The following is a 23,545-nucleotide window of genomic DNA, read 5'->3' on the forward strand; positions in this document are numbered from 1 at the left end:
GGATAGAGCAGGGTTTAGGTCTGTTGTCCATAGGGTCGCTATGAGTCGCAAACGACTCGATGGCACATAACAACAACAACATGTACCTGGGCCAGAGAGGCAAAGGTGCGTGCAGCAGCCACGCTCCTGCCCATCCCAGCCCCTTGTGGTTAAAAGGCTGCTGCCCCAGGCCATTTGCGTCCCTTGCAACACAGAGACACATAGGGTAGGGGCAAGTGAGAGCCACAGACACAGCTCTGAGACACGAATGGCCCCATTGGCCACCAGGGGCCCCGCAGGACTAGGACAACACGTATGTGTACCCATACTCTCCTGCCACCCAACTTCATGTGACCACATCCGGAGGCGTGGGTGCTCACGGACAACGTCCTACGCACCCTGAGACCACCTGCATCTGGCACAGCACACCTGGGCCCCAGCGCGACATTGCTCTCGGGCCCATTGTGGCCTGACGGAGCAAATGCACTGTGACAATTGTTTATTTTCACTTGTTAGCAAATTGAACCCCTGACATCTCGACCATGACTGATATGGTTATTATATGAATACGATCGAAAGGACCATTTCCAGAGGCTTGAATGAAAGTGAATACGGCTGAAATTCCATTCTGAACATTCCACCAGATCACATGTTACCAGAATTTTTTTAATGTAGTTTCCCCATCCTACATGGGGATACAATGCAAGGAAGCTGTTTGACTTGTTCTGTAGACTCTCTGTTCCATTCTCTGTCACTTTGTCCCAGGAATTAACGTTTGTGCCTCAGAAGTGTCCTGCTGGCCTTTTCCAGGGGCGAGTGTTTGGGTTTGCACACTCCTGCTTTTGTGAGATGCTTTTCTATCCCACCCACCATAAGAGCAGGAGATTGTGCATTATTCCGAGTTGACTCGGGGTATGCCATGAAATATGTGCAAAGTCAAGCTTAATGGGAGAACGTAAATCTTAACACAAGTTGCAGGTCAGAATATTCACTTAAAAAACAAAGACCAAAATGCTTCTCATTTGAAACCCCGTCCCTGTCTCGGCTTCATGTACTGGCTCATCTGTCTTCTTTCCGTCTTTGTTCTCCCAGCTTTCAAACATGATTAATTGGTGGTGCTCAGTGGAGCAGAGGGGAAGAAAAACCTGAATATTTTCTAAGATGAGTAATCTGGGTAAAAGCCCACCGTTCTCTTCTGCTCTCTCGCAAACATGTCTTATGCAGATGGAAGGGCAGTTTACTCGTTTCTCTGTTCACAATTTGGTCCTCACAACACAGCATGCTTTCCCTTCCACGAGGCGGGCCAAAAATAATATTGACAAATCCGTGAAGCCTTCCATCTGATACTGCCGTAAACATATGCAAAGATATTTAGACAGTTAAGCAAACGGAATGATTAACCACTCACATGTTAAGACTGGGTGGAGGGATGGTACCGCACACTGCCCTGCTATATTGTTGTTGTTGTTGTTGTTTGATGCCGTCGAGTCGTAGACGACTCATAGCGACCCTATGAACGAACGGCCTGAGCACCACTGCTATATTACCTGCCTCAAATTGAAAGTTAATGAAGTAATGGAGAATATACCCCTTGAAACACAAAAGATCTGGATTGTAGGAGTTTTTTGCTTTGGCTCTTTTCAGGCAGTCGGTGTGATGTTCGAGACGCTTTAGGGGATTGGAAGATTTCTAGGGCATTCCTTTTCAGCACACACCAGTTAGGATGTCAGTGAGATAAATGGACACTGTGACTATAACAATATATCCGAGCACATGGAAGATTGTGAGGCTGCCACTGGACAGGGCAGGGTTCAGAGCTGTTGGTCAGAGAGTCACTGCGAGTTGTAGTTGACTCAGAGCATGTAGCAGTAACAGAATGTTGAAAGATTGGGGGTGTGTCTTTGTTGTGGATCTTTGTGCTGGGACCCGGCCACCCCTGGATGAACTCACAGATTGATTGCTTCTTAGAGTAGTACCAAAGCAAACTGCTTGCCTAAGTGCATGCTATTTTAAAGTCCGGTGGGAGCAGAGAATAAAAATAAGAATTGGAAGGGGGAAAAATAATCCATTTGAGGAGTGAAAATTCATTTTACTTCTAGAGCCTTTTTCCACAGAAATGCACATTGTCAGAAGTCTAAAAATTGTTTTCTTAATATGCATTTCTTAAATTTCTGACAGATTCTCTTGAAGTGCTAAATTTGTTTTAACTGGTTGGAAATAGTTAGGGGGGGGGTTGCTGTTTGGATGTTTTTGTTTTGTTTTAATTATTTAATTGAAGATTGTGTGAACATTTTCCATTGTTTCCCCTATAAAAACAAACAAACAAAAAACACCTTATTTAAAATATTAAACCAGATCAGAGCTTATGGCTTTTCCAGGTATTAAACGTTGGCAGTCTCTTCCTATGCAATTTACAACCTCTGAAAACCCACTCAGGGACCAGCTATAAGTCTGTACCGACTGTACAGCAATTTGTTGAGTTCAAATTTGAAAACCATTCTTTTATGCCGTTAAGTAGATAATGTAGCAAAACTTCACAGATGCAGTTCGGTGATACGATGTGCATTGTGTTACTCAAACCTTTATTTGTTCCACTGTCATCAGTTTTATCAAAAGCTCGTGTCCTCTAAGCACACAGTCCTCTCCTCCTCCTCCCTCCCTACCCCTCCCGGTCACCCCTCATCAATGCTGGTCGCTGTGCGCTCTCCTAGCCTGGATACTTTGAGGTGTGACTGTACATCGCCCTCCATGGCTGACTAGCTTCACTCAGCCTGGTATTTTCAGTGTTCATCCATGTGGCAGCGGGTACCAGGACTCCACTTCTCTTTCAGGCTGAAGAGTCATTTCATGGACCATGTTTTGTGGATCTGTTCATCTTTTGATGAACGTTTGAGCTGTTTTTACTATTTGTTTGCGTGAATGGTGCCGCATCGGGCACTAACTCGTTGTCATCAATTGATAGCTCACCCTCACTTGGATTTTTGAGGCTGTGGGTTTCATGGGAAGAGACATCCCATTTTTCTCCATGGAGCCACTGGTGGATTTGAACCAGCAGAGGGTACGACTTTCAGATTAGCCATGCAGCTCCCTGTGGGCTGTGCCACCAGAGGTCCTTCAGCCTCGCTGTCCAGGGAAACAGCCCCTTCCCGTCTCTCTGTGTATCATGTCAGAAGTCTTCACGCGAGCTTATTTGTGTCAGATGTTCCATCCTGGTCAATCCCTCTTCCAGCCAGTGGGGACTGTCACCAGCGAACCCACGGGAGGTGCACACAAGCGCCGCTTGAGCCTCTGTAGGTACAAGATGAGGACATCAGTGTGGGTCAGGACCAACCCCAGATGGCCACTCTGCTAGTTCACTGCCCACCCGGGGGTCACTCTCCCTTAGGGCTTCTCTGATGCTTCTCTTGTCTCCGAGCCAGATGGCCACTGCCCAGACCAAGCCTGCTCTGCAGCGTGAATAAAGCCAATGTCTCCACTCAGATTTGACTACTGAATTCCATCTAGATGGTGTCGGGGTCTACATAGTACAAAGTCACTTACAAGCACACAGGAGCTCCGGTGGCCTCGTGGTAAATAGCTGCGCTACAATCTCAAAGGTACACGGTTCAAATCCACCATCTGCTCCACAGAAGAAGCGTGAGCCATCTCCTCCTCTGTGAGTTACTGTCTCAGAAAGCCCTCTGGAGGGTCAGCTATGAGTCAGTTACAACTCAACACCATACAATACAACAACAACAGTGGGATGCATGGTTACTCTCTTTGTTTTCATATGCATTTTTATGATGAATAGATTCTGCCCAGTGGGACTTGAAGAGTTTTTCTACTTCAAAAGGAGGACTCTGTGCAAAGATTAAAAAACATTGGGGGCTTTTTTGAATAATATTTTGGCTTTGAAAGAACCCGAGGAAAAGCGGGCCGTTCCCCAGTCTCTTGCTGGGTCTTTGAAGCAGTCGGGGGCTGGAGTGCCTCCTCCCATCGAAGCGGAGCCCCCCAACCTGCTCCCTCTTAAACGTGGGCTCGTCTCATCTCATTTCCACAGCACGCCTGCTGTTACCCGTCGTCGTCTTCTCATCGTCAGCACATTACAGCCGTGCATGGGGGGGGGGGGAGGTCTTTGCGGTCCCTGTTTGTAAACGTTAAAAATCCAGCATTTCACTCATTTATAGAACCAGATTTTACTCATTCGACCACACACTGTTGTAAATGTCACACATTATTTGTTTTTTAAAAAAATCCCATTTTTTTGGCCATCTTTATATGGAAAATGGCTTACTAACTAGTAATAGTAGAAGTAATTGTTGTTGAGCACTGGTGGTCTAGTGGCAAGAAGCTGCGCTGCAACCCCGAAGGCATGTGGTTCGAATCCACCAGCTCCTCTGCAGGAGAAGGATGGGTAGTCTCCTCCCGTGTGATTAACTGCCTCTGAAAACCTGCCGGAGGATCAGCTGTGGGTCGGTTCCGACTCCACGGTCCACAACAACAGTAATATTGTTGGTATTAGCTGTCACGTTGACTGTGGCTCATGACAACTCTGTGAACCTTGGCCTGCCCTGTGCCATCCTCACCACCTCGGTCATGCGCAAGCCCATTGTGGTAAGAATCCCGCTGTCAGTCCATCTCACGGAGGCTCTTCCTCCAGGTGATTCCTGCTCAGAACAACTCCATATGTATCAGAAGAGATCTTTGCTCTGTAAGATTTGTCTGGTTGGTTGGTGGTGTTTTGTTTTGTTTTGTTTTGTTTTGGTGTGTGAGGTTTTTGTTTTTTTGGTGTGTTTTTTTTTTTTTTTTTTTTATTGTGCGTGTACCGTCAAATCAGATCTGACTGGTACAGGAGGGAAATTTTCCCTCCTTCTCCGGCAGAGCATTTGGTGGATTTGAACCGTGTACCTCTGGGATTGCAGTACAGCTTCTTGCCACTGGGCCACCAGAACTCCCCAAGATTTGGCTGGTTTTTATGACATAGATCATTACACCTTCCCCCCAGGAAAGGTGATCATTGACCCAGGGACTCCAGATAGGATGTTGTTGTTACGTGCTGTGAGTCACTTGCAACTCATAGCGACCCTATATACAAGAGCCCTAAATGCTGCTCTATCCTGTGCCAACCTCGCTGTCTCTGGCACTTATTCACACCACCCCAATCACAGAATCGATCCATCTCACCCATAACCCCTTGTGCTCAGAGTACAATCTCTCAGCCAGCCACTGGGGCGTGCCATGTGCTTGATGCTTCTCCAGGACTTGGAGCATGATGGCAGCCTTACAGGTTGGCATCACCATTAACTCCCTCCCCTCCCCACTGATGTGTGACAGCAGCTAGAGGAATGTGCCCCGTGCATGGCATGTCCGCTGCCCTCCGGGGCATATGAACAGCAGGGCACAGTTAGTCTTGACTACACGTTTGTAATTTCCAGTGAGGCTCTAAGGGAACATCAGAAGGACTGGAAAACAGCATTTGCATCGCATGTTTATCCTCAGGCATAGCTCCGTGAGAGAGGGAGGAATGCTAAACAGATAAGACAGTGCTGACTAAACAGATAGGACAGTTCTGACTGTCTGTTAGCAAGAGGAGAGTTCTGGGTAAGCAAACCAAACTACCAGTGGAAATGCAGATCTGATAAGAGCTCTGGGTTTGGATTAAACCTGAAGATGACCAGGAGTTTCTGTGAGTGCTCCTCTGTAGCAGCACAGGCCCACCCGCTGACCACACACCAGGTGGAAAAGCCGTGATGGGACTTGGAGGGGGCGCGGACACCTCCACCTGGCAGCCCATGAGGATTGACCTGAGCCTGGATCTTATCAGTGATGGGGATGGAGACACGTCAGGATTTTCCAGTACTGTTTTTCACTTCTCATTAGTGAGCATGGTCAAAAATGCCACTAGATCTTGAAAATCCAGGCATGGGCATGATTAAAAGTGCTACTAGATCTTGAAAATCTCAAGGCGTTTCTCCAAGGCTCTGAGTGGCCACCAGGGGCCGGGTTCTTCTTGAACTGTGGGTTCAGTTACAACATCCATATGCTTCCTGGCTTCCACTCTGACCTCCGCTCTTTTTCTATCCTCCTTCCAGCTTTTGTGTTTCCACCCCACAATCCCAGGAGGCTCCAAGCAGCCATATCGAGAAATATTCTGAGCATAGAGCCCAGTGATTTTTCAAAAGTTAACTAAGTAAAAGTTTGTTGAGCTCGCCCTGACTTGCATACTTTTTTCCTTAATTGAAAATTCATTTGATTATAACCCAAGACAGCTACGATACAGAGAAGCTCGTGAGTTCAAGGACTCTGTTAAGCAGAACTTCGCCATTGTCTTCACACTTCACCCTGTCAGCAGTGACACGCGTCGGAGTGGCTGTCAATATCCTTAAGGATAACATCAGTAACTGTGCGTGGCCTTATTTCTTTTGAACTCGGTGTGCCTTCTTTGAAGGATTGATCAGGGTATCCGGCTTTGATTCCTTTTCCGTGGCTTTGTGCCAGTTGGCCTGATTTCATTAAATTTTTGGAAAGGAGTGAAATCTATGGTATCACTTTATTGCAATCCTTGCATCAATCATAATTTGGGGCAGTCTTGGTGAAATATGAGGAATTCAGACTGGGAGACTGGGGAAGGCCAGTGAGAGGCCTGGGGGCTGGGATAGAGCCAGTGTGATAAGTTCAGCCTTCTCAGATGTGGCTTCGTTCCAGCCGGGCCTCGGTCCTAGAGCCCGGATTTTAACTACGTCCTTATCTTTTCTCCTCATCTTTCTTTTCTCTCTTTCTGTTGGGGGCCCGCTGACTCCCAGATTATACAGGACAGAAGGGATAAGATATAGGCCAAGGCAAGCAGTTAACTTCTTTAATGGTTTAGTCGACCAGATGTAGGTCTTTGGATGAAGGTCTTCATTGCAAAAGCTGGATGTGGATCCGTATGACAGATTGTCACTTGTTGCACGCTTTCCCCACACTGCTCCACGCCAAGGGGGCTCTGGTGGCCTGGTGCACAGAGAGATGTGAGGCCAGCAGAAAGGTCACTACTCTCTGAGGGTATGAACCCGCCAGTGGCTCCACAGGAGAATGATGGACAGTCTCCTCCCGTAGGTTTACAGCCTCAGAGACCTTCTGCAGGGTCAGCAGTGCACCTTCCTACTCACTGCAGTGACCTTTAAATGAGACCCTGTCCCTTAATCCCCTGTGACAGCATGTTCCCCATGCCTTCCTCTCCCCTGGATCTGTACGCGTTCATTTCTGGAAAGCATTCTCCTCCTTCACGCAGACCTCAGCATGTTTTTCGTCAGCATTGTATGTCCTCTACTTCACTGCATCCATTAGGGTCTCTCTGGTGGCCTTCATGTCCCTGAGCCAGCCAGGGCCTTTGGGACCAATGGCCAGGCCGACCCAGATGACAGAAGGGCCAGATCTAGAGAAACACAGGCCTTTTCTAAGACACCTCGAGCACCCCTGGATTCTCTAGTCAATGAACCTTTTCTTTTTTCTTTTTTTTCTTCTCTTCTCTTCTCTTCTCTTCTCTTCTCTTCTCTTCTCTTCCCCTCCCTCCTTCCCTGTCTTTCTTTCTTAATGGACCTTTTCTTTTGTGGGTCACTTGGCAGTATTTTCAGCTCTGTGAGCCAGTGAGTCTTCACTTCTCAACTCTCCTCTGGAGCACATGGGCAGCCATAGACACAGCACGAACAAATGGGCACTGCTAGATTCCAATAAAATGTTACTTAGAGAAATTGGCAGCAGGCGAGACTTGGCCGGTGAGCCCCAGTGCCCAGCCCTGATTTAGAAGGAGGGGGAAGGTCATGTCGTTTTGTGTTTCAGTAGTAAAGATGGAAAATGAGCTAAAGAGTCCTTAAATGCTTCCTCCTTTGTGTAACTGCGCCGTCAATGCAGTGCTGGCTCCAGTGACCCTGTTGGACACGGTAGAATGTCCCCACAGGGTTTCCCAGACCAAAGTCTTTACAGAATCAGATCACATCGTTTCTGCTGTGGAACCGCTCGTTGAGCGCAAACCACTGACCACTCAGTTAGTAGCCGCGTGTGTAACAATGGTGCCACCTAGGTCTTCATTAGGGATCGCATTTACTTTCCCAGGGTCTCCAGCACTAATGACAGTGAGGTTAAACCAACATTTCCTTCTCTAAGACAAATACTCCAGTCTTAGTCCTGTCCCAGTGGAAATCACTGTTGACTGCAGGAGAGGAAGCAGCGAGTCTGCAGTTAGTCCTCGTGTTGTTGTTGTTGTGTGCCATCGAATCAAGCACGACTCATACTGACCCTCTGAACAAAAGATCTGAACCCTATTCTGTCCTGCACCATCCTCACACTTCCTGACACACAGAAGCCTATTGCGGCAGTCACTGCTATCAATCCACCTGGCTAAGGGCCTGTCCCTCCTTCGTTGACCCTCCACCTTCCCAGTATCATGGCCGTCTCCAAGGAATAGTTCCTCTTACCAACATGCCCAAAGTTTGTAAGGCAAAGCCTTTTCATTCTTGCCTCCAAAGAGCAGTCTGGCTGCACCCTCTCTAAGACATATCTGTCTTACTCTTTGACCAGCCAGGGGATATTCAGTGCATTAATGATAATTGGTGACTGGAATGCAGAAGTGGAAAACAGTGAAGACAGAATATTGTTGTTGTTGTGTGCCGTCGAGTTGCTTGTAACTCACAGCAGCCCTATGTGCAAGAACCCTAAACGCTGCTCTGTCCTGTGCCAGCCTCACCGTCTCCGGCACACTCCCACCACCCCAGTCACAGAATACATCCATCTCATCGAGGGTCTTCCTCTCCTGCGCTGTCCCTCCACCCTCCTACATATAATGTCCTTCTCCAAGGACCAGTCCCCCTCCTTGCAGCATGTCCAAAGTATGTCAGACGAAGCTTATAGTGCTTGGAAAATTTGGGCTTGGTGATAGAAATGAGGCTGGAAATAGAATGATTGAATTTTGTATGGACAATTATTTATTCATTGCAAATACCATTTTTAAAAGACACAAGAGATGACGTTACACTTGGATCTCACCGGATGGGCCGCATACGCATCAGACTGACTACATCTGTGGAAGAAATCATTGGAGAAGCTCCATATTGGCAGTCAAAACTGGGCCAGGGTCAGCCCATCCATTACTCAGATGCAAGTTCAAGTTGCGGCCAAAGAAAATAAAAATAAATCCTCAGAAACCAATATATGGTCTTGAATCAATTCCTTCTGAATTTCAAGACCATCTTAGGAATAGGTTTAAGGCATTGAACACTCATCATTGAAGGCCAGATGAGTTGTAGAATGATATAAAGGATATCATCCATGAAAAGAGTAAAAAGATCATTACAAAAGCAGAAGGGAAAGAAAAAGTCAAAATGGATGGCAGAAGAGACTCTCAAAATCTGCTAAACAGAAGATTTCAAAGGGCAGCTCAGGAGGGCAAAGCAAAGTATTGTAATGGAATGTGCAGAGAACTCTTGTATTTGTGGAAAGCTAAACTCTACTCCAGGAAGCTCTGCGGGTGCCTTAGTGGTAAGGAATTGTGCTACAAACCCAAAGGCACACAGTTCGAATCCACTTGCTGCTCAGCAGGAAAAAGATGGTCAATCTCTTTCTGTCTGATTTACAGCCTCTAAAACCCACTGGAGGGTCAGCTATGAGTCAGTTCCAACTCACTGGCACCTAACAACAAACCCTGCTCCAGGTTGCTTTTGCCAGAAATAAAATGCAGCAACAGCATTTGAAGTAAATTTTGGTTGTAGACTTGTTATGTCTAATTTGATTTTCATGTAGGCACAAGGTTGACTTGGGTGAAAAGAGAACCAGCTTGTAGTAGGTAGAATGGTTAGGAGGGGGAGAAAGAGAAGGAGAAAGTAAAACTGGAATTTGGGCAAAATAGGACAACTATTGAAGCTAGTTCAACAAGCTTGGAAGCAGGAGTGGCATCCACTTCCGAAATAGCTTGCCTCCGGAAACCCTATGAACCTGGAGAGAGGATGAAAGTTACACAACTGTTCAGATCTTTCATTCATAGGGTCGCTATGAGTTGTCTATGACTCGACAGCACTTAACAACAATGAAGCTGGGTACATAGCTAGTTAGCTATGCATCCGAGACCTGACCAATGAATAAGGATGACAGAAAAAGAATTTATGTCTTTGAGCTATAGTATTGGAGAAGAGCACTGAATATCCCATGGACAGCCAAGAGAATGAATAGATATGTCTTGGAGAGGCTGCAGCTGGAATGCTCTTTGGAAGCAAGAGTAATGAGGCTTTGCCTCATATTCTTTGGGCCTGTTGCTAGGAGGGGCTGTTCCTTGGAGAAGGACATGATGCTGGGAAGGGTGGACGGTTGGTGAAGGAGAGGAAGACCCTCAACCAGGTGGATTGACAAGGTGACTGCTGCTATGGGCTCTTGTGTATCAGGAAGTGTGAGGATGGCGCAGAACAGGACCACGTTCAGATTTTTTGCTCATTGGATCGCTATGAGTTGTTCTCAACTCGATGGCACCTAACAACCACAGTAGAGCTAGGAGAACAAAGGTATCTAGTACTGCTGTAACAGAAATACCACAGGGGGGTGGTTTTGACAAACAGAAATTTATTTTCCTACTGTTTAGGAGGCTGTAAGTCTAATTTGAGAGTCTGTCAGCACTAGGAGAAGGCCCCTATATCCTTGCATCCTCTGTGAACTCAGAGAGTCTGCATGTCTGGGTGTCAGTCTTATGGGTATAGGTGATTCTCCCCTCAGTGACACCCCCCCCCCATTCAAAATGTGTGCTCTGCTCCTGCCTCTTCTTTCTTGGTTGTAGTCGGGTCCTTTGACCTCTGCTCACTTGATTTACCTCTTTTCTATCTCAAAATCAGCTCAAAATACAACCTTATCCTGTAGATCATCCAGTCCTGCCTCAGTTACATAACTACGTATAACCCTGCCTCATCAAAATAACCCAGAACTGTCGTGTAGACTCCATTCTAACTCACATCCTCTCTAGACAGAGTAAAGCAGCTCCGTAGTGTTTCCAAGGCTATGGGGTCACTGAGTTGCAGGTGACACGACAGAACATAACAATATAATCTATAGGGGGGAAAAAGGCTACTGTGCTTTCTCCCACAGACTGACTGTTGTGATCAAACTTCAGACCTTCCACATAGAATCCAAGTGCTTAACCACTGTGCCACTAGGGCTCCTTCATTACCATCCTGTGCCATCTGTACAGTTATGACTCTAGCAACTCAATGAACAATGGAGCTGAGCCCTGGCCTGGCCTGGCCATCCTCTGGTGGGGACAGTCTCTACACACTTGAGCTGTTTGCTGCAATCTCTCTTTCAGTTTCTCTCATTAAGAGTCTTCTCTTTCACCACCCCTCCACCTTTCCAAGCATGATGTCCCTATCCAAGGAAGAGCCTCTGAGCCTCTCCTAGCAACAGGCCCAGAGTATGTGAGATGATGTTTTAATCACCTTTGTCTCCAAGGAGCACTCTGGCTGTACCTTCTCCAAGACGTTATCTGTTTGTTCTTTTGGCAGTCCACAGAATCATCCGTACTCTTCACACCACAGCTCAAAGGCATCAGTTCTTCTGTCATCCTTATTCATTGTCCAGCTGTGAACATCATAGCAAGTGTGTGGAAAGACCATTAACATCCTAAAGGTCAGGAATGACTACATATAGCATATTTGCATCAGGTCGCAAACTGTAAAGTAATTACCTATTGAGAAGGATCATGGTCTAAACAAGTTGACCCGTGTTTAAGGAAGACATAATTCAATCCATCATAGGTGTATATATATATTTATATATGTTATAGATAAGAGATGCCAGGCGGCATTGGCTTGACTTCTGTGGGAACATAGCTGGCGGGCTGATGCTATCACTGGGGAACTGCTCAGATGCTCGTCAGATGCCGGCACCACATGTTCCTTCGAGAATGTGCCATCGTGGGAAGCTCTGGTTCCGCGGGGTCGCCCAGAGTGCATTGGAGGGAGGGCCATCAAGCTTCAGATGCTTCTTGCTGCCTGTGTCAGTAGCAGAGAAACCAAGCACGGAGCAGACTTGCCAAAAAAACAAAGTTCCAAGGAAACTGGCTTGTTTTGATGAAAGAAAGCAGATATATGGGCAATAACGAAAGACTCTTCTTATTGTTAATATTTCTGTTGTTCCATTTATAAAACAGAATGGAAAATATGCCTTATTCCTATTTATTTCCACAAGCAAGCTCCCCAGTTCTAGCAATGATACCAAGCTACACTAATAAGTAGAGAATTTGTCATGCCGCCGTTACTCTTGTTTTTTTAATTGATATTCATACAATGCTTTTACATTATGTTTCATTGATACACATTGTGCTCTATATAATCTCTCATCTACATTGTTTCATACAATCATTCATATACACTGTATCCCATATAATTACCATTGATCTGTGTCTGTTATTATACTGGCTTTTCAATTCCCCATTGAATCTTTCCCATTCCTCCCAGTCTGTTATCTCTTTTATCCTAGTAATTTCAACCTTCCCCCTTTTCTCCCCCTGTGTTCTTCTTCTTCTCCCTCCCCTTTGGACATTTATACACATCTTACTAGTTATCCTTCTGTTTTACAATTATGGTCTTATGCAGTATTGATTATTATGAGACTGAGTTAGTTCATTCAGCATAATGCTCTCTAGACTCTCCCATGTTATATAGTATTTTATTAAATCATTGTACCTTAGTGCTGCATAGTATTCCATTGTGCAGATGTACCCCAATTTTTCAGTCTCTTCATTTGTGCATGGGCCAGACCTTCTTTAATAATTAAAAACTTTTTCTTTATCCCTGGGCAAATGCCACCTTGTACCTTGTCTGGTTGGTTGTTCTGAATCCCTTCTTGTGTCCATTTTTGCCTTATAGATCTGTCTTTTGGACAGATTCTAAAAATTTTACACACAAATGATTTATTTTACATGTTAATCTCTTTCGTTGCTGTCACGTCAGGACCTACTCGTAGCTGACACTCCAATGGGTTTCCAAGGCTGTAAATTGCACGGGTGGGGGGTGGTGGGGGCACCTGTCTTTGTCCCGCAGAGCAGCGGGTGGGTTCAAACCTCCAGAGTGACGCCTTTGGGATAGCAGCGCAACCCCGTGGTGCTACACCGCCAGAGCTCCCTGCATGTTGTTACTGTTGTTGTCGAGAGTCAAGTTCAGTTCACAGCGACCCTGTGAACATTAGATCTGAAACCTGCCCTCTCCAGTGCCGCCGTCATCATCTCTTCTTAGTAGAGCCCATTGTTAACAGTCACTGTGTCAACCCATCTCGGTGAGGGTTTTCCCGTCCTTCACAGACCCTCTACTTTTCTGAGCTTGGTGTTCTTCTTCAAGGACCAGCCTCTCCTTACAACATGCCTGAACTATGTGAGACGATGTTTCCTCAGCCTTCCCTGTCAGGAGCATCCTGGCTGCACTCTCTCTAGGACATATCTTAGGCATCTCTTAGATATTCTGTGATCTTCTCCACCATGATAACTCAAAGGCCTCACCCCTTCTTCTTTCATCCTTATTCACTCCTTATCCAACTCTCAGATACACAGCAAATAATTAGAAAGACTATGATGTGGATCAGATGCACCTTAGTCTTTAAACTGATATCCTTGCTCTTTAGCTCTTTGGAGAAGGCCCTAACTGCAGACTTGCCCAGTGTAACATACTTTTACGTGGCTGTTGTTTTTTTGTTTTGTTTTGTTTTTTGGGTTTTTTTTTGTTTTTTGAGGGTTTTTTTTTGTTTTTTTTTAAGGAAGGTAGAAGGCTTTAAAAATATACAACATTTCATGAATTTGCATGTCATCCTTACACAAGGGTGATGCTAATCTTCTCAGTATCTTTCCAATTTCAGTGTATTGGAAGGATAGGACACTGGAAGGATATTGGTGAAATGAACACTGCCGCCTGTCTTTGATTTCCTGCCTTCTGGTACCACCAGACTTGAGGAATATAGCCTCTGGCCCATTGTCTGTGCTGTGGGCTCCTGTGATGGTGTCAGTTGGGCTGTGTTCTTATCTGAGGCTCGACCTTCTTCCCATGGCCACTTGGTTGAGGCCAGCGTTCCATCCCCTGTGTTTGGAGAACTTAGGTTCAGCATTTTGCTAGCTGTCAGTGAGGGGCTGCACAGGGATTCTAGAAGCGATTTGCAGGGGTTTTTTTGCCATGCAGCCGTCTTCGGACTTCCCATAGCAAAGCTGTTTAATTCTTCCAAGTCCACAGGAGAGAAAACCTCTCATGACTGCCAAACCGTCTTTCCTAGCGTAACCTATGCACAGAAGTGACCGCCGCATTCTGTTAACCAGAGACTGGTCACAGACGGCATTAACAACAACATATGTGTGTAAGTTGGACATTGGATAAGAGCGAATGAGGAAGAATCGATGCCTTTGCGTTGTGGTGTTGGTGAAGTATGTGGATTACACAGTGGATTGCCGAAAGAACGGGCCACCTTATGTTGGAAGAACAGTCATAAAGCTTCGTAGAAGGAGGATGGTGATGAGGCTTCGTGTCATTGGGAGGGGCCGGCCCCTTGAGAACGATGACGTTCTTGGTAAGGCCGAGAGCAGAGAAGACGAGGCAAACCCTCCGTGAGAGAGCTTGACGCAGTGGTCACAGCAGGGGTAGTGGGTACAGGGCAGTGGGTAGTGTATTATCTGTTGTTTACAAGGTCCCTGTGGGTGGGACCCAGCTCCGTCTCCCCCCATTTACAGCCAGCTGCCATTCAGTCGACCCAAACCTGTGGAGCCTCCCGTGACAGCAGAGCTGGACTCTGGGACTTTCAGTGGAAGATTCCATAGTGTTGTGTTGTTTTTAGTAGATTGCCAGACCTTTCTTCTTAGGTGTCCATGGGAAGACTTGAACCTCAAGACTTTTCAGTAATCAGAGAAGTGTCTTAATCATTTGTACTGCCCAGAGACACTCTAGTATATCAAACAAGTCACAGGTAACCATGAATTCATTTCTGATTCACGTTTTCTCATCAAGTCTTGGCCAGAAAAGCATTGAGTTCTAAGCTGAACTGAACCTAAGCCCTACAGTCAGTCCCGACTGCATCCCTCTGTCTTGTTTCTTCAGGCTGTGACTCTGAGGGGAAGCCTGCCTCGTCTTTCTCTCAAAGTCTGGCCGGAAGATTCAAACTCACAACGTTTTGGTGTGCAGCCTCACACACCACCAGGTCTCCTTAAAGGTGTTGGTGAGCATTAGAAAAGGCACTTCCCACCGTTTCTCCCATTTTCCCCCACCAGGATCCCCCAGACCCGTCCTTGCCACTATCCTGAGAGAAGCGTGAAGGGGAAGTACATGGATATAATTTCCTTCTTTTGTTTTGCTTTCCTCCTGCAGTAGCTTATTATCTGTGCAGAGGAGCTCTGAGAACAAAAGGGAAATGCGAAATTGCAGGGCCCAGGAGGTCTGGGCAGCTCTGGCTCTGATAAGAGGCTCCTTGAAGAGAAAGTCCAGATCCTCGGGGGCTGTCGTTTGAGGCATTCTCCTCCTTCTTCCTTTCTTTACCTTCCTTCCTTGGGTCTCTGCTTGAACAGGTTTCCGAATAACGGGCCCATGACCCATAGGGATGTGGAACAGAATCATCACAGCTAATTTAGAGATGACTTAGCGTCCCAGAAGCCAGAGTTGAATGAGCTATTACCGAGTTTCCAGACAACGAAACATGTCATTACATTGGTTTGTTTTGTCCAATCGAGTGGAGAGGCTCACAGCACACCAGGAGGCTGAGAGATGACTGGCCGGTGCTCCAGGGCTCCTGGAGTGAGGGAGCCCCAGTGCACCCGCTCTGCAGCAGCCCCTCCGTCTACTGATCGAGTCTCGCCTTCACGTCTCTAAACCACTGAGGCTCTGTTTAGAGGTGCATCTGTTTCTGGTTGATACTCGCTCTCCTGAAGGTGTCTGTCTTCAGTGATACTGACCTTGACCCATGACCATGGCTTTGGCTTGGCTCTTGGGTCTGGCTTCAGGTTTGATTACCAGAGTAGGAACTACACAGAATCTGGCTTTAAAAGTATTATTAGAACTAGGAAATTAAGAAACAACCTAACAAACCTAATGGCCCTTTATTTCCCATTTTCAGCTTTTCATCAGTAACACAACGAACTCAGTTCATGTAGTCTTATCCACAACAACACATACAAGATATTATGTATGTTTTGCTAAATGCTATTCTTAGTTAACAAAATTAAATTTGAAAAAAATAATAATTTAAAATGACACTATCTAATCTATAAGCTATATAACATATTCTTAAATAAATATGAAAAGAATCAAGACTAAAATTGTAAAGTAAAGATGTGTTCACATGGTGTTCCACCTAAAACATCATTCATTTGCTAGGAGCTGTGGCTCCCATGACAGAGGTAGATCAGTCATAGCAGAGCTTTGTGAGTGCATCCTCCTTCTCTGCTGTGTCAGGGCCACACTGTCCCCGAGTGACAGTGACATTCTGTGCCACAGTGCAGGGCCGCAGGTCAGCTCCTGCTCAGAGATCTGGACTCTGGAGACACATTCTCTGTTCTTGAATTCTTACTCCATTAGGAGCTGTCATGTGATCTTGGGCAAATGAATGACCTCTCTTCCGCGTCTCATTTTCTTAATCTTGCAAAATGGGGACGATGGGAACCATAGTGTCGCTCACTACCACCCGGGGTCGATTTGTCACACTGTGGTGGCCTGTGTGCTGTGACGCTGGGAGCTACACCACTGGTGTTTTCAGATACCGGCAGGGTCACCCATGGTGGACCAGCGTCAGCAGGGCATCTAGACTAAGAGGCAGGACCAAGCATGCATTTCTGAAATCGCAGGCTTCAAAGTCTCTGTGGACGATGGAAGAACAGTGTTGGCTATAATTCCAGTAGTTCAACCCTTCAGATCGGATGGGCTCTTCTGTTCTGGTGCATCTGAAAGCTGAACAGTGAATAGGACTGACAGAAGAGCCATTGCCTTTGACTTGTGCTGTAGATAAGTACTGACTGTCCCACGGCCTGCCGAAAGGAGAAGCGAGTCTGTATCGTATGAAGTGGGACCAGAGTGCTCCTTCGAGGCACGGATGGTGAAACCATCTCACTCACCTCGGGCATGCTCCAGGAGGGGCCAGTTATTGGAGAGAGTTAACCATGCTCGGGAAAGCACGGGAGAGAAGAGAAGGTCAGTGAGATAGAGAAGACCCTCAACAAGATGGATTGACAATGGACTTGAGCGTGACAGGTACCCTGACATTGGCAAAGGGTCAGACAAGGTTCAGCTCTGTGGTTTATGGGATTGCTATGAGTCGTAATTGACTGTACATTCAAATGCAAGTTTCAGAGTCTGCTGACAACTATTTTGACCTTTTCTTTCTTTTCAGTGACCTTTTGCTTCCTGCCTGTATAATATTCTTGATATAATTTCTTAACTTTCCTGGTCTTCAGTGTTCAGTACATCACATCTTTTCTTTAGAGGATTTTCTCTAAATTCAGATGGGGTATGATCATGCTTTGGAGCTTGTGAACTTGTTTTCAATTTGTTGAACTTCAACGTGAACTTGCAAATGAGTCTGCTCGCTATTGAAGTGAGCTTCTCCACTGGTTCTTTTCACCGATGTAAAAGATTTGGGTTCATGTTGTCCAATTATCATCTATGTTGATTTTAAAAAAATTGCAGTTGATAGATCTTTGATCTTGTAAAATTATCTTAATCTCCAGTATTCTTTCTATCACCAAGGCCATATTTCCCAGCTACTAACCTTTGGGGACCTCTGATGGCTTGTTGTTGTTGTTAAGTGCCATTGAATCAAGTACGTTGAGCTGCCTTGAACTCAATTGCCCAGTGGTTAAAGTTCCAGCCGCCCCTCAGCATGTGCTTCCGTAAAGGTTTGCAGCCTGGGAAACAGTTGTAGATTCTTTGGTTTCATTCTTTCACTAAGGAAGCCCCCTGGGGGAGTGGCTGGCCAAGCCCACATCGATCATCACACCCCAGAGGTCAGTTCCCCTGGGGAGTTGAATTCTTGTCCTGAAAGGCTGGGTGGAGTTTTGTCTTCCTGGGCACCTCTGGTTGGGCTCATCCTTTCAGTTCGCAGCAGACACAAGCACCTGGGACAATTCATGGAACAGGAGCTGATCACCATCTAGCACAGTGGTTTGTGCATTGGGCCACATAGAGAGTACGGCCCCCTGACCTCCTGTGCTCCTGACCGGTTATGTGCAGGGAGGATGGGGTTAATGAGTCCCCTGGTGTCTCAGTGATGGGAGGAGACAGGAGGTCTTCCAGTGGCCTGCCTGAACTGTGACTTCTCTCAGCTCTCTGGGGGTTTGCTAAGATTGCAGGTCTGTGGTGGCCTCGGAATCTGTCAGGCCATCTCAGGAATCCACTGTGGCGACCACTTGTCCACAGACCCTGGATTGAGTAACAAGAAAACCCAGGTCGCGAGAGAAAGAAAACGGAGGGGAGGAGATTGGAACTCTGTTCTTGTTTCTGTTGTTAGTTGTGACTAAGGCAGTTCCTACTCCTCGTGGCCTTTGTACAGTAACGTGAGACACAACTCGGTCCGGCTCCATTCTCACAGTCATTGCTGCATTGGAGCCCCCTTTGCAGTTTCTCTGTATTGAGGGTCCTCCTCGTTGCCGACCTCTCTGCTTCACCAAGGCTGGTGCTCTTTCCAGGGACTGGCCGGCCCCTCCTCGTGACGGGGCCCAGGAACGTGAGATGATGAAGTCTTGCCATCCTCACCTCTGAGTAGCCTTCAAATGGTACTTCTTCCAAGATAGATGTGTTTGTCCTTCTAGAAGTCCATGGTCTATTAAGTATTCTTTGCTAACACCATAATCCAAAGATATGATTCTTCTGTGGTCTTATTATTCGTTGTTGAGCGTTTGCGTGCATATGAGGTGATTAAAAACACCATAGCCGTCAGCTGTGGGTCGGTTCAGAGTCGATGGTACTTAAAAACAGCAGTTTTAACTAATCTGTGTTCGAGAACAAGTTTCAGAGTCTCTTCTCCCATCATTTTGGCTTTTATTTCTTTTCTGCTTTTAAAAGAACTTACACAATTTTCATGTATCATTTGTTTACTTTTCAATTTGAATGAAGATTTATAAAACATGTAATTTTTTTATGTTCATTCCCCCACCCCACCCCCCCAAAAAAAGTGGTAACAAGGAGGGGAGGTGATAATAGCTCTATTAGTCATGCAAATAAATATTTTACAAAAATAACAACAAAAGGACCATGGCCTGGGCCAGGTGCACCTTAGTCATCCAAGTGACACCTTTGCTCTTCAACACGTGACAGAGGTCCTTTGCAGCAGATGTGTTGTTTGATTTCTTGACTGCTGTGGAGGTTGGCTGTGGGTCCGAGGAGAATGAAAACCTATAGTTGGGCTTTATATATGTTGCTAGAAAACCCTGGATGACACCTGAGTGCGTGTTGTATCCAGCCTCATCACATCGAGAAGATGAATGTGTAGGGCACAGGGTGGCCATGACGGCACACGTAACCCTCGAGGAGCCCAGCTGACCAGGGTTCCTTCCCCCCCCAGGTGGTGGTGTACTGTGAACATCATTTGTCGGGGTGGTGCAGGATGAAAGCAGAAAATGCTCCGGTGACTAAGGTGTGGTCCTCCTGGCATCTCCCCCTCCAGATCCCACACTGAAGGTTCTAATCTGAGGACCACACCATGGGTCCAGGATTGCAGCCTGGAACCAGCAACTTTCATGGCCACAAGACCTTTCTGAGGCCAGTGGCACAGACCACACTTTGGAAAACAGATCTAGACATCATGCAGCAAAGCTGAACAGAACTTAGGCTCTGGGGCCCAGCAAGTCCCAAAAGGAGGTGTTGTGTGGTTAAGTGAGGGTGTAAGATACAAGCATAGATGTCCAGGCTTATCACAGCTTACCCAGTCAACTCATGCAAATTAATTCACTTCTCCAAACTTCATTGGGAATAAATGATGTCAGGGACCTCTCTAGAGCACTGAGAAACAACAGTATCGATCTAGAGACTAAGGTGTGCCTGATCCAGTCTATGGTCTTCTCAGTTACTTTCTATGCATCAGAGAGCTGGACAGTGACTAAGAAGGACAGAATAATTGATGCCTTTGAATTGTAGTGCTGGAGAAGAGCAGTGAACATACCGTGGACCTACAAGAAAACAACTCTGTCTTGGAGGAGGTAAAAGCAAGTCTCCTTGGAGTCTAGGATTTTGAAGCTCTGTCTCACTTACTTTGGGCACGTGGCCGGGAGAGACCGGTCCTTGGAGAAGGACATCATGCTCAGAAGGATGGAGGACAGCACAGGAGAGAAAGACCCCAGAGGAGATGGATTGATACAGAAAAGGGGCAGTGGGGTGTTGGTGTGTTGGAATCAGTGGGACTGGCTCAGGTCAGTGCAGGCAGGCTTCAGGGCTGTTGTACATAGGGTCGCTATGAGTCGCATGTAACAACAACTTCATCATGTTCCTTACTTATGAAGTGGAAATAGCAATCAAATGTCCCCACATCATAGGGTTGTTGGAAGGAGAAAATGTCATGCACACAGCCTGTGTTCCATTGAACTTTGTTAGTATTGTTATACCAAGGTTATATTGGGGGTGGGGGTGTTGGTTTGGTTGTATAGGGAGGTTTTTATTGAGATTTTATTGAAAGTTTATAGAGAACTTGGATTTCCATTCATTCATTGTTGCACATTTTCCTCCCTGCCCACCCCTCCCCCCGGTTTGGTTTTTTTGTTGTTGGGGGTTTTTTTAAGTACAGTTGAGTCTAACTGACTCATAGCTAACTGACCCTCCAGTGGGTTTTCAGAGGCCGTAAATCACACATGTTGTGAATTCCATCCGCATGCTTTTGGGTTGGCAGAGCAATTCCTTACCACTGAGCCACCAAAGCTCCCTGATATTGCTGTTGGGTGCCATCAAGGCAGCTCCAGCTCCTGGTGACCCTGTGTGGAGAAAGAACTGTCCTTTAGGGCTTCCTAGCTGTAATCCGGATGAGAGCAGATCACCAGGCTTTTCTGCCTTGAAGCTCCTGGCTGAATTGGACCATTGCACCACCCAGGCTCCTCGTGTCAATTATCGCATGAGGAACCAGCAGTTCTATTCGTGCTCCATGAGTGGCAGCTTTTATTTTGTTGTGTTCTTTCTTCCTTTATTTAAAAAAAAATTGTGATTTTTAACAAAAGTTTATGGAAAAGTTGGATTTTCATTCATTCATTTAAAAGAAAATATATGTTCATTCATTGTTGCATCATTTCTTCCCTCCTCACCCCTCCCCTAGTATACATCTCTTATTCTGGACTGTTGTCATTCAAATAATGCCTAATCGTCGTGGCGGGTTTTACAAGCATGCACCTGGAGGCAGTAATGTGCAGTAAAGAGGCCCCCATTCCTCTGCCCACACACCAGAGGGGCTCAGCCTTGTCGGGGTCAGTATGAAGGCTTGATTTAAAGAAATCATCTAGAAAGTCAGTTTGTGGTCTGTGTTGAGCCGTGGGGCCATGAGGAGAGGAAAACGGTGTCCATTTTCGGGAAGTTTACATTTGCCTTTTCTATTTCATTTCCTGAAGCAGCTTGAAAGAGCAGGTGGTAAATTTAAAGAGATGCATGTGCAGGCCACCTCCAGTGAGGTGAGGCGGCCACAAAGTTTCCCCGTCTCTGTGTCGTCAGACGTGCCTGCCCCGTGGTGGCTCCGAGTTTCCCTGTCTCTCTGTCATCAGACGTGCCCTCTCCATGGCAGCACTGACTTTCCCAGTCTATGTGTCATCCATCAGACGTGCCCGCTCTATGGTGGCACCGAGTTTCCCTGTCTCTCTGTCATCAGACGTGCCCTCTCCATGGCGGCACTGACTTTCCCAGTCTCTGTGTCATCCATCAGACGTGCCCGCCCCGTGGTGGCACCGAGTTTCCCAGTCTCTGTGTCATCAGATGTGCCCTCTCCATGGCGGCACTGACTTTCCCAGTCTCTGTGTCATCAGACGTGCCCGCCCCATGGTGGCACCGAGTTTCCCCGTCTCTCTGTCATCAGACATGCCCGCCCCGTGGTGGCACTGAGTTTCCCAGTCTCTCTGTCATCAGACATGCCCGCTCCATGGTGGCACTGACTTTCCCAGTCTCTGTGTCATCAGACGTGCCCGCCCCATGGTGGCACCGAGTTTCCCAGTCTCTGTGTCATCAGACGTACCCGCCCCGTGGTGGCACCGAGTTTCCCAGTCTCTGTGTCATCAGCCGTGCCCTCTCCATGGTGGCACCGAGTTTCCCCGTCTCTCTGTCATCAGCCGTGCCCTCTCCATGGCGGCACTGACTTTCCCAGTCTCTGTGTCATCAGACGTGCCCCCCCCATGGTGGCACCGAGTTTCCCAGTCTCTGTGTCATCAGACGTACCCGCCCCGTGGTGGCACTGAGTTTCCCAGTCTCTCTGTCATCAGACGTGCCTGCTCCATGACGGCACCAACTCATCTCTCCCTCTCTCCCCACAGATGAGCACCATGCCTGGACTGCCCACACGGCCCTGCTTCTACGACATCGACCTAGACACGGAGACAGAGCAAGTGCAGGGCCTGTTCTGAGTGACCACACTCCAGAGGACCTGGGTCAGGTGCGCCATTCTCCTGTTTTCCTTTCCTTGCTTAAGTTCAAATCCTGTTTTCCTCCATTTGTGACAAAAGTAACCTGATTCTTCTCAGAGCAGTCCAGGACTTGGACGTGCTCTTGGGGGTGGCCACAGGATGGGTGGTCAGTACTGACCCCGCGTGGCCTCTGGGAAAGTCGGACTATGTCGTCCCTGAGTCTCCATTCTGTCCTTTGTAAGCTCATGGTTCTTTATATGGAATTAAAGCCTGTTCCTGCTGTGACCTCTGGGAGCTCTGATGGCCTAGTGACAAGAAGCTGCTCTGCTACCCAAAGGCACATAGTTCAAATCCACAGGTTGCTCCATGGAAGAAGGATGGGCAGTCTCCTCCTATGTGATTAACTGCCTCTGAAAACTTGCTGGAGTGTCAGCTGTGGGTCGGTTCCGACTCGATGGTACACCACCGCCACCACAACTTGCTGTGACCTAGAGGCCCCTGGTGCAGTGAGAATCAGGTGATGAGTACGTACTTCCATGGTCACTGTGGAGACAGGTGTTACACACTCAGGTCATGGCCCAGCGAGGGGAACAGCCATCTGACTGGGATCCAGGGGAAGATTGAGGCTCCGGGAGCCTCAAAGGTCTCCCTGTTCCTGAGGGCGGCCTTGGCCTGCAGTGGCCTCAGGGGCCCCAGTGAAGACCATTGGCTTTACCTGCCCTCCCCCCAGATACTGCAGACCTGTACTAACTTCCCATTGTGAAGGGAAGTGAGCCTCCCAGCACGTCCCTCCCCCCACCCCGGAACGCCCATCTGAGCATGTGACTCTCAGAGCTGCTCCTGAACCCCCACTGCCCCTGAGCTGTGGGGCCAAGCCAGGCATGCAGGAGACCCCCTCACCTGTTTCCGTACCAGTCAGTGCGGGATGGGGTTGGCTGGTTGGTAGGGACGTGGCCGGCTTCCGATGAGAGAGATAAGGAGCCACTTGTGTGAAATTCCATTCATTCAAGACATGGGTCACTTGGCTTTGGGTAG

The 23,545-nt window shown here is 47.2% G+C and overlaps 1 protein-coding gene across 1 annotated transcript in view; it reads left to right on the forward strand.

The window, feature by feature from the left end:
• LOC102846330 (monofunctional C1-tetrahydrofolate synthase, mitochondrial-like) overlaps positions 1-22,510 on the forward strand; it is a 247,301-nt gene extending 224,791 nt beyond the window's left edge. Inside the window, exon 30 of the mRNA XM_006882798.1 lies at positions 22,421-22,510. Coding sequence (XP_006882860.1) covers positions 22,421-22,510 — 90 coding nt within the window. The remainder of the gene's footprint in view (positions 1-22,420) is intronic.
• The last annotated feature ends 1,035 nt before the right edge of the window (positions 22,511-23,545 follow it).

The sequence above is a fragment of the Elephantulus edwardii genome, unplaced genomic scaffold (genome assembly GCF_000299155.1).
Source record: "Elephantulus edwardii isolate Elephantulus edwardi_28Jun2011 unplaced genomic scaffold, EleEdw1.0 scaffold00024, whole genome shotgun sequence".
Lineage (NCBI taxonomy): Eukaryota > Metazoa > Chordata > Mammalia > Macroscelidea > Macroscelididae > Elephantulus > Elephantulus edwardii.